The sequence below is a fragment of the Magnolia sinica genome, chromosome 1 (assembly GCF_029962835.1).
Source record: "Magnolia sinica isolate HGM2019 chromosome 1, MsV1, whole genome shotgun sequence".
In the NCBI taxonomy this organism is placed as follows: Eukaryota; Viridiplantae; Streptophyta; class Magnoliopsida; order Magnoliales; family Magnoliaceae; genus Magnolia; species Magnolia sinica.
This window is the reverse complement of record NC_080573.1, coordinates 18389042-18400966: the sequence shown is the minus strand read 5'-3', so window position 1 is coordinate 18400966 and position 11925 is coordinate 18389042. Positions and strand designations below refer to the sequence as shown.

Below are 11925 nucleotides of genomic sequence, written 5' to 3'. Positions count from 1 at the left end.
TAGATGTTCTCTAACTTCGCCCACAAACTAGCCGCAGTTTTCTCCCTCAAAACATTATAGAGATCCTCATCCGTGAGACATAAGCAGATCGAGGCTAAAGCATTACTATCAAGGTTTTCCCATTCATCATCTTTCATGATAAATTTTCGCTCCTCAAGAAGAGCCTTAATCTCGCCTTACTTGGTTAATAAGCTAATCATCTTAACCTTCCATAACTTAAAATTATTTTTACCCGAGTACTTCTTAATATCAAACTTGTCGTTTCCCATTATTACTAATCTTGTAGATTTAGATCTGTGCCCCAACGATTGCTCTGATACCATTTGTTGGGGATTTATGCTACGGAATCACACAGATCTAGATTTAGGATAACAATTCAATGGTAACAAGTAATCACAAAAGAACATAATGTTTTTAACGTGGAAAACCCTTGCGGGAAAAAACCACGGCACAAAGCGACAGAAATCTACTATGAAATAGAAATTATAAGAGAAAGGACTTACCCGATTCGAACAACTTCAAATCTCACCCTTGCTACACCCTTTAATAACCCTAGAACCCTTTAGAAAGCTTTTTGAATCCTTTAGAATAGCTCTAGGGACCTTTATTTATAGTTTAGGAAACTTCCCTTTCACACCTTTGCGAAAGGCGACACAAAATCGGCAGTCCGCATCAAATTCGGAAACGAATTTGCGTAACCACGACTGGTCGAGGGATGGCCACGACTGGTTGATGGACCCCTTCGATCGGTTGTGACATCCCCTCGACCGGTCGAGCATCCCGGACACCAAAAAACTAAGCTCGCTGGACTTTGAGTCGAGCAGGCCACGACTGGTTGTGGAACTCCCACGACCAGTCGAGCAATCCCTACAACAAGTCGAAGGCGGTGAAGACTTTTCTGACAACAAAGTGGACCACACTGCAAAAAGCTGTGGGGTATTGAACATCTACTATTGAAACTCTTTTGGTGATCATAGAAGTTTTCGATGGATATGATATTTGTTTTCCTCTTCATCCACGTCTGTGTGACATTATGAATAGATTAGATGGAAAAATAAACACTATGGTGGGCCCTACGAATGTTTTAACAGTAACGATCATTGTCCCACTACTATTTCTATTTCTGGTGTGGTCCACTTAAGCTTTGGATATAAATCATTTTCGATATAATGCTCTAAAATGATCTCACAAAATGGATGAACAGTGTGGATATAATAAATACATCATTTCGGAACATGTAACTTTGATCTCCTTTGAACCGTTGTACAACTCGGACCTCGAGCGGCTGCAACGCTCGTCTTCGCACGACAAGTACTCACACCAGCGATATCGCTGGTGTCCGGTACATCAGCCAATCCGCTTCCAATTTCTACAGGAATTAATTCTGCCGACGAGATCACCCAACACGGTGTGGCCTGGCCTCACCCAACACGGTGCGGCCCTGAATGTGAGGCCCACCTTGATGTATGTATTGTATATCCACACTGTATATCCATTTTTCCAGCTTATTCTATGGTATGAGAAGCATATCCAAATCTCAGGTGGACCACATCATAGGAAACAGAGGTGATTGAACGCCTACCATTAAAAATTCTCAAGTCCAACCGTGACGCCCACCATAATGTTTATTTTCCATCAAACCTGTTGTTAAGGTAACACAGACCTGGATGAAGGCAAAAATAATAATATCATCTTGATCCAAAACTATCGTAGCCCATAATTAGTTTTTAATGGTCAATCACCACAGTTTCCTATGGTGTGGTCCACCTGATATTTGGATATGCCTCATTTTTGGTATTATGCACTAAACTGATCTTAAAAAACGGATTAACGGCGTGGATATACAATATATACATCAAATTGGTCCCCACATTCAGTGCCGCACCTAATCCGCTCCCGTTAATTAGACCCTGATAATCTCCACTAACCAACGAAAATGAGCACATCATGTCACCAGAACTACTTTCTTCTTTCGATGTTTACTCAAATGATAGTTCACCACCATTTAAAAATGGTGGTGAATCTTCAACATTACACCTGGCATATTTGTACACCAATCTAGACCGTCCGAATTACTGATTCAATTGTAGGTGAGGCATAGTAACAAAACTATACTGAGAAGATGACACCTAACCACCTAATTTTCCCTTTAAAACTGACAATTTTACTATTTTAACTTTAACCATTCATCATTTGAATGGTTAGGATTTCTTGATCAATGCCATTTTAGAGATTAATTTGGTTAATCCACAGTAGTTCCAGTGTGAATTGTCATTTTTTAAACGGTGCAAAACCAACAACGCATCTTGCCCATTACAGACTTTTGCAACAGCCTGTCATAGGTTTTGGAGTTTCTTTAAAGTGGACCATCATGAGGCCAGAATGTTTTCCACCGTAAAAGATTCTAATAGGATTTCAAAATCTATAAAGTATCACATGTTCCTTTGTTGCATGCATTTCTTTTCATTGTAACATTATTATCATTTTTCACAATTCTTTTCTACTCTGCACTGCTCCCATCATGCTCCAGCTTAAAACTTACCTCATGACCTTCATATCCTACTCCCTACTCATACCATTGCTAGCTACTGCAGACTGTGAATGCGAGTCGGATCCTGAAGATCGTAACAGGACTGACGCCCTCCATTTGAAGCTGGCCGCGCTCGCTTCAATCCTTGCAACCGGTGCAATTGGTGTATGTATCCCTATCTTGGGGAAGTCGATTTCGGCACTTCAGCCCGAGAAAGATATCTTCTTCATGATCAAAGCTTTCGCGGCTGGTGTGATACTAGCCACTGGCATGATACATGTGCTACCAGATGCATTCAATAGCCTAACATCGCCTTGCCTGAAGGAAAACCCATGGGGTGATTTCCCATTTGCGGGGTTTGTTGCCATGTTATCGGCGATCGCGACGTTGATGGTGGACACTTTCGCCACTGGTTATTTTAAGCGGTTGCACTCCGAAAAGGCTCAGTCGATGAATGATGGTGATATGGATGTGGAGAAGATGAGCCCTTACGTGGGTCATATTCATACACATGCTACACATGGGCAGGTGCATGGTGGGGCTTCAAAGTCAGTTGATTCAAATTCAACTGATCTTATTCGACACCGGGTGGCATCACAGGTATTTTAATTGAAGAATTTTGATTAAATTCTAATGAGTTTTTATATGGAATTTAGAACATTTTGGTGATTAAGATTGTTAATCTTTAAGGTCCCATCCAAAATGGACCACCAACAAGAACATATCATTGATATTAGTTAGGACTAATGCTGGGAAGCAATTTCCAACTCACCTTTCTATAGTCGTCCACATCTCACTTGGATACAAACAAGGTGCGGAAAGGGGAATTGTAATGATTATTCCCATCTTTGGGAGAAGAAGGTAGGACTTCAAAATTAGAAAAATGCTGCTATGGAAAAGTGTAATGATTGTGTCTTGTAATCTATGATTTTGAGTCTACCCATGTATAGAGCCTTTTAGCTCTGTTTGGTGCTACTATAGCAGCTGCAAAGAGAATAATTTTACTAGCGTTGTTAGGTGAAAAAGTGCATATTTGGTGAAGAAGTAGTGCTTATTAAAATTGATTTGTCTTAAAAGATTTTAATGGTGAGCATTGAATCCCCATTATTTATTACGGTGTGGCCCACTTAATAAGAATCATATCCTAATATAGTATAGAAAATAGATAAATAAAATATATGTTACAAAGTCATCATGATAGACCTTACAACACTATAAGTGGATTATTATTAGAAAGTCGTGCGCTAGGCTTCTTCAAGTAACAACTAATATATAAGCCATATGCTTTGCCATCATGGCATGTCTAAGATCTAATCCATCATGTAGAAAAGCATTATGTTGATGCTCTAGCCTAAGAATTAGATTGATACACTTAGGGGGGCCAGGTATGCAAAACAAATGTACTTAGGCCTGTCAATGGGCCGGGTTAGGGCCAGGCCGAGCTTTATCCAAGCTCGCTCTACAATTCTGAACCTAAGCCCAAATCAAACCCGAGCTCATAATGGGTTGAAATAGTCCAGCTCGAGTCTAACCCAGGACATTTACACAAAGCCTGACCTAAGTTCACCCGAGCCCTGAATATCTCTATGGATAAATGATATTTTGGTGTCTCATGTGTGAAAGAAGGAGAGAATGAAAGAAAATGGGAAAAATTAGGTTTAGAAGAGACCTATTGGGCGGGCTGGATTATGGGCTTTTTTAGGTGCTAAGCTTGAGTCCGACCCGATTTACAATCGGACTCTTAATTTAAGCCTGAGCCCAACCGTCAGGCCTAATAGACTACCCCAAACTCAGCACAATACGGGCCAAGCCCGAAGGCCCGTCGGTACTACCTAGCCATTGACAGCCCTAAATGCACTGTTCTAAAAACACTTGGTTTAAATTCAACCTATCAAACTCTTTTTAAAGACCCTCCTTTCAAGTGGACCAAATTAATTTTAGGAAAATCATGGTCAGACTAACCAGTTAAAGGATTTGCTCTCAGACTCTTTTCAGTAACTCACCATCCAAGTAGACCTAATTAACTTTGGGAAAAAAAATATGATTGGACCAACCATGTGTGGAGGTGTAAGGTTGACTAGTGTGTAAAGGTATTTGCTTTTGAGTTTTTTTATAGAAATTCTTCAACACTTTTACAAAGAATATTGTATTTCTAATCTTACCTTCTTTTTATGATGTAGGTTTTGGAATTAGGCATAGTGGTTCATTCCGTAATTATTGGAATTTCCTTGGGTGCTTCGCAAAGCCCATCAACAATAAGGCCTCTTCTAGTGGCCTTGAGCTTTCATCAGTTTTTTGAGGGCATGGGACTTGGTGGATGCATTGTTCAGGTACGATCATTTCAGCATTTATAGGGCTAATATTAATATCAACGTATCAAAATAAATGTTGATTAAGGGCAAATAAGTTATTTTTTCTACTTACAGTAGTAAATAAGTAACTTATTTGAGATAAATAAGTTTGATTTATGATCAATTATAAGTATCTTAAGCTAATTAAGATAAGCTATTTATGTCTCCTGGAGTTTATCTTGGTTTCTACTTATTAAACTAAAGTGATTAACTACCTCCAAGTAAAAAAAAAGTTACTTATCTAAAATAAGTTACTTATCTACTGTTGTAAGTAGAAAAAGTAATTTATTTGGTGGTATCCAAACGGGCCCTTAATGAAAATTCATCTTTATTATAGACTGAGTTAACTTGACTCAATCAAATTTCATTAAGACTTGGAGGAAATAAAAAGCTTAAATTAGTCAAAACTCAGTTGACTCAACTCACTTCCACCCAAGAAAAAACTAAATTGTGGGTGCAGATAGTTACATCTTCACATGTAATTGAGCTAGTGTACTTTTTTTTCTTTTCTTTTTATTCTTGCAGGCGAAATTCAAGGTTAGATTGATGGCGTTCATGGCCGTCTTTTTCTCCCTGACCACCCCAATTGGGATCGCCTTAGGCTTCGCCGTATCATCAGTTTACCATGAGAATAGCCCAACGGCTTTGATTGTTGAAGGAATTTTCAATTCAGCCTCGGCAGGGATCCTGATCTACATGTCACTGGTGGACCTACTCGCGGCAGATTTCATGAGCCCTAGGATTCAGAGCAATGGAATGCTTCAGTTGGGGGTAAATGCTTCCCTTCTTCTTGGGGCAGGGTGCATGTCCCTCATGGCCAAATGGGCCTAAGAGTTACAATAATCAAGGTTTAAGTTGTCCACAATGCCATGACAGTAAGGATTACTTGATACGTACTAATATCGGCCTAGATTGGACCACATTGGCATAAACCAGCCCAACAGTGGAGAAATACCAACCCATATCGTTATTCGTGGTGAATGATCCAATATATGCAAAACCAATTTCCCAACTATGTTTATAATCGCCCCCTTTTTACTGCATTCTTACATTGTTGTTCCCAGCCCTTTTTTTCTCCCTTACAGTATGTAAGGTCGTTGGTTGTTGGGTGGATCTGTTTTTTTTTTTTTTTGGTCAGCTTGTCAGTACACCTACACCTACTGTCAATTCACACTTCACGGTTAGCCACCCGCACTAGGGAATCGATATCAAGACTCCAGTGTTGAAACGAAGTATCTTTCACTCAGTCTACCACTTTGAGTTATGGATCTGTTACATGTATTGATATCTCATGTATGGAGATTTCTCTCTCTCTCTCTATATATATATATGATCATCGTATCTCAATTTCCAACTATCCTGATCAGGTACAGTGTGACGATATAGCTGAGATTTTGAAAATCTTACGATTAATTCCTTGGACGATATTATGACAATATATTCAAAAACTCCGCAGATTTTAAAATGTTGCAATAGTAACACGAAAATGATAAAATTTTAAGCACTTTATAATTCAAATATATATTTTAAATTATAAATTTATTTAATAATTTAAATAAATATATTTGATAATATCCTAGGGAAACCATCAAAATTTGAAAATCCCGGAAGAAGATTTTCTGGCTGAAAATTTGCCGAGAATGAGATTCGTCACTGTGACCACGTAGACGAATTATTTGATACGAGGGGTGGCAGAGTAGGACCATCAACCACAGGTAGGCCGCACACGTGGCAGACATACCTCAATCGAAACCTTTCAAATTGTGTGGCCGGTTATTGAATGGATATAAACTGCATTATGCTATTAGATAGTGGTAGAGGTGGGCATCGAGTCGAGGTGGACCCGGCCAATTGGCTAGTGGTGTATTGACGTAAGCAAGTTTTGTGGGTCAAACTATGAGGTATGTGTTATATCCAAACCATTCATCCATTTGGAGAACTCGTCTTAAGGCTTGAGCCGAAAAATAAGACAGATCTAAAGATAAGTTGGACTACACTACAAAAAACAAGGAGGGATTGAATATTTACCATTGGAACACCTTTGGAGATCATAGAAGTTTTCGAATCAATATGAAATTTGTTTTTCCTCTTCATCCATTTATTTTTAACCTTATTAACAGATTATATGGAAAATAAATGTTATGGTGGGCCCTACAAATTTTTTGATGATGAAAATCATTATCATTGCTGCTATTTTTGGTGTGGTCCATTTGAGCTTTTGATATGATTCAAATTTTATTTTTTTTTCAAATGCTCTAAAATGATCTCTAAAAATGGATAAACGGTATGGTATAATAAATACATCATTGTGGGCCCCATGTAACTTTGATCTCAATTGAGCCATTCGTACAACTCGCAACTCAAGGTGCAGTACGCTCTTATCGTACTGAGTAAACTCTGTTGGGGCCCACCACGAATGTATGTGGTTTATCCACACCGTCCATTCATTTTTTCATATCATTTTAGGGGTTGAACCCAAGATTGATGCATATCCAAAGCTCAAGTGGACCATACCACAGGAAAAAGTAAAAGTATTGACTTCCACCGTTGAAAACTTTATAAGGCCCCAGTGATATTTATTTGTCATCTAACCTGTTCATAAGATCAGAAAGACAGGGATGAAGGGAAAAAAACAAATATCAGCTTGATCTAAAACTTCTTTGGCTCCCAATAAATTTTCAACGGTAGATGTTCAATTCACATTGTTTCTGGTTATGTGCTCCATTGGAGGATTGGATACACTCCATTTTTCAGAGAAAGCCATAAAATTATCTATTAAAATAGATGGACAGAGTGGATAAATTGCATCAATGACATTTAGGCCCATAGAGTTTACTCATTAAGTGTAATAAGTTACTCCAATCCGCTTCCGTGTTACAGCAACCAATCTGCTTTTGAGTTTCAAGGTCCGGTAAACCTGCTCAATGCAACGTCATCAATGCACCACCCACTGGCTCACATTTCTTGGGAAATGGTTTAACCCTAGCCTTTTATTTCTCAACGGTTAAAGATGCAAACATTCAACAGCTCTATATTAACTTCATACGACCTTGCCGGATTGGATCAGATCGGTTCATATTGGCCATTGATCCGAACTCGATCCGATGTACAGTTGGATTTAAGTGGGCCTACTCGATCCGACCCAATCTTGACCTTCGGTTCTGATTGAATCAAGTTGGATCCGTCGGATCGGGTCAATTTCTGCCCAACTCTAGCTAGCGGTGACTATTAAATTTAAGAAAGAGTCAATGGTTCAATGTCAATGAATTAGAATTTATGTACATGCGTGGCATGTGTACAGCAGTATCTTTTTGTGTCTTGGATAAGAAAAACTCAACATTTTCAACCTTCTAGTTTGAAAATTTACGGGTTCAATTAGTGGAGATACGGTACCTCCAAGTGGAAGCATGGTACCGTGCATCTAGTATGGCTTGTAGAATGTGGACGGCTGCTCCTAATGGCCTACCATGTCATGGCCCACCAGATTAACAGTTCCGATCACTGTATATATTTGTTGCCTGTACCATTAGGAGGGAGATGTATAGACAGTCCATGAACTACGATGCATAGAAACAATTTTGTAGACTGTAGATGTTTGTATTCCAAACGGGCGAAGTGTGATGGATAATGCACTAGCACGTATAAATTGCTTAGAAATTGCATACCTAATATATAACTATATAATTCAAATTAAACTGTCCAAATTATGGTTTCTAGTTTAAATGTATCAGAAACCTATTACACTTAGATGATCTGATTAGCAGATTGGTGGACATTTTTTTGACGGCGTAAAAAATATCATTCCATCTAACAAGTGTCCACAAATTAGAGATTATAATTGTGCATCCAATCTTATTTTAGCCGACAGTGGGTTCCATAATTCAATTCAGTTTACTTTGGGTTAATGTATGACACGTGTGCAATTTTTTAATGCTCACGAATCAAGCATGGTACACACATTTAGATAGAGAGGAATGCTCACCAGCACACCTTCCATGAGCACTCATGCGCACCTTCGCACATGTGTCAGAGGCACAAAATTTGAACGGTCCACGTGATGCAGCACCCCTTGAAAATCTATCACCCGAATTTCAGTCCAATATAAAACTCTAGTGGGCCATGGCAAAAGGAAACACTGTCTTTTCTTGATTTGCACCTCTTTGCTATGTCCCACTAGAGTTTTTGATCAAGTTGAAAATTAGGCTAAGAGGCTTTTAAGGGATGCCACATTACATGGACTGTTCAGATTTTAAGCCTATGACACATGTGCAAAGGTGCGCACGGGTGCTCATGTAAGAAGGTATGTAGGTGAGCACTCCTTTATTATACACACACACACACTCACATACGTGGTCGGCCTCACCGGAACTACCCATGATCTTCATGTTGGCTGGATGATCAAGCAGGAGATAAGTCCATTTATTCTAGCTGTACATTTGCTTTATCAGGTTGATTACATATTTATAGTTTGCTACATGTAGTTCAGACATGCTCCTTCATTACACATGGTGGGATGCAGGGCTGGGTTAATCAAAACTGTCTACCTAGTAGTCCGTACCATTGATCTGTTGGGCCATGCATGGATCAAATGGACCATGACCCAAATGCATGGAAAATCTAAACGATGCGGAAGTTGAGCCCCATAAGGAACATATGAACATGTCCATTGCTTATGGACTGTCGTAAAGTTCCTTTAAAACTGCCCGCATTGATCATAACAGAGTTGTTATAATTTTTAAGAATGTCATCAACTATTTCTTATAAAAGTTGTTATTTGAACATTTCATAAAAATGTGCTTATTTTAAAGAAGAGTGTTTTTTTTTTTTTTTGAAAATAAAGTCATTTTACCAAACCAGCTTACTGTAAAACAAGAGTTAGAACAAAAAATCTTATTAAAGTAATTCTTATTTGAAAACTCTTATTGAATTAGCTAAGAGATGCCAATGGGCCCTTGTCTGATTAGATTTCTCTCACTCTCTTCGGTGAAGAAGGAAAAGGAGAAGGAGAAGAACATCGGTATTTATTATTATTTATTATTATTTAATTTTGTATCTCTTTTTTCCTTTCTTTTCACGTTGTTTTTTTTTTTTTTTTTGTTTTTATATAAAACATTGGTTCTCCCAATGTGTGTTGCACGTGCCTTGCACCGTAGTGACTAAAACAAAGGGGGAGAAAGGGATGCAGTTTGGTTAGTGACGCTGCACCAGCCACTAGTGGTCAGTGCTATGCAGACCCCATTATGATGTATGTGTTTTATCCATGCTGTCCATCTATTTTGAAATATAATTTTAGGGCTTGATCCCAAAAATGAGGTAGATCTAAATCTCAGGTGGACCACATCATGGGAAAACAATTGTGATTGAATGTCTACTGTTAAAAACCTCCTAGGGTCCAATGTAATACTTATTTGACATCTAACCTGTTGAATAGGTCATACAAACTTGGATGAAGGGAAAATATATATATCAACTTGATCCAAAATGTTTATGGCCCCCAATAAGTTTTTAATAGTGGGCGTTCAATCAACACTATGCAGTCCACTTGAGATTTAGATCAATCTCATTTTTAGTATCATACAATAAAATGATTTGGAAGAATGGGTGGACAATAAAACACACACATCATAGTGGGGCCCATAGAGCATCGACTTGGCCATTGGCTAGTGTCAAGGTGAGTAGCCGATTTGATTTGTCTCCGGGAGAAGAAAATGAGAGCTGCTACTCACTTTTCTTCTCCTAATCTCTATTTGAAACCTAGGAAATTTTCAAACCATCAATCAGCCTGCAACGAATCCTAAGGTGATCCCTGTTCAGTTCTCCTCTTATTCTTTGGCAGCGTGTTGTTGAGAAAATGCATGTATCTCAATGATTCTATTCACTCTTACCTTCAATTCTTAAAAAAATCTCGTGCTTACATTGTTTCTAAATGATAAGAATGTTACACGTAACTTACTTATAGGTAAAAGAAAGTTAAGGTAATTCTATTTGGATATAAGTTGAAACTTGCTTTTGGATAAATTTATTTTTGTGTTTGGATAACTTATAACTTTATTATAAGTAATGAGTTATATATTCATCATAACTAGAATTTGAAATATGAAATTGTTGAAAAATCATATTGACACATATAAAAAACTTTGAAAAAATTACTATATTTTATTATGCTCATATAAATGAATAATTTAATCAATTCTTAAGCTAAACTAATCAACAAATGAGTCATAACAATGTGCCCACGTTTTCAAAATGATTGTAATGTAGGAAAAAAACTCCAAGGTAACATATAAATCATAATATGGCCCACGTAGCACCATTAATAATAGCTAATTTTAGCTTACTACTATGGTTTAGCTACTGGCATGTTATGTGCCCCACTATAATATATTTGTTTTATCCACACCATTTATCCATCATTTCATATCATTTAAGTCATGAGCTTATAAAAATGAGTACATCCAAATCTCAAGTGGAACACATCACTAAAAAGAAAAAAGAATGTTAGATTGAATACCAACCATTAAAAACTTCTAGTGGGCCAACAATGTTTTGGATCAAACTGATATTTGTTTTTTCACTTCATCCGGTCTTTATGACCTGATCAACTGGTTGACTGTCAAATAAACATTTTAGTGGGCCCTATGAGTTTTTTAATGGTGGACTTTTAATTATTACCATTTTCTGTGGTGTGGTCCACCTGAGATTTAGATATGCCTCTTTTTTGGAATCAATCCTAAAACGGTCCCAAAGAATGGATGAAACGGTCCCAAAGAATGGATGAACGGCATGGATAAAACAAATACAAGATGGTGAGCCCCACGTACCACCAGCCATTGCCCACACATCTTAGCCAAAAGGAAAGGGAAAAAAAAGAAAAAGACAAAAGAAAAAAGAAGAAGAGGGTTTTCTAACCTTGCTGGAGCTCGACGGGAGAGGGAGACGGAGACTGAGGGAGGGAAACGGAAATTGATAGAGAGGGAGAAGGAGACTGAGAGAGGGAAACGGAGACTGAGAGAGAGGGAGATGGAGACATTGGAGGGGGATAAG

General features: G+C 38.1%; 1 protein-coding gene across 1 annotated transcript; it reads left to right on the top strand.

Annotated features, from left to right (window-relative positions):
• The first annotated feature begins 2456 nt into the window (after positions 1-2456).
• On the top strand, positions 2457-5927 carry LOC131241999 (zinc transporter 8-like). The gene is made up of 3 exons (XM_058240355.1): positions 2457-3130; positions 4711-4860; positions 5407-5927. The coding sequence occupies exons 1-3, from the start codon at positions 2522-2524 to the stop codon at positions 5710-5712; spliced, it is 1065 nt and encodes a 354-aa protein (XP_058096338.1). The 5' UTR covers positions 2457-2521; the 3' UTR covers positions 5713-5927.
• The last annotated feature ends 5998 nt before the right edge of the window (positions 5928-11925 follow it).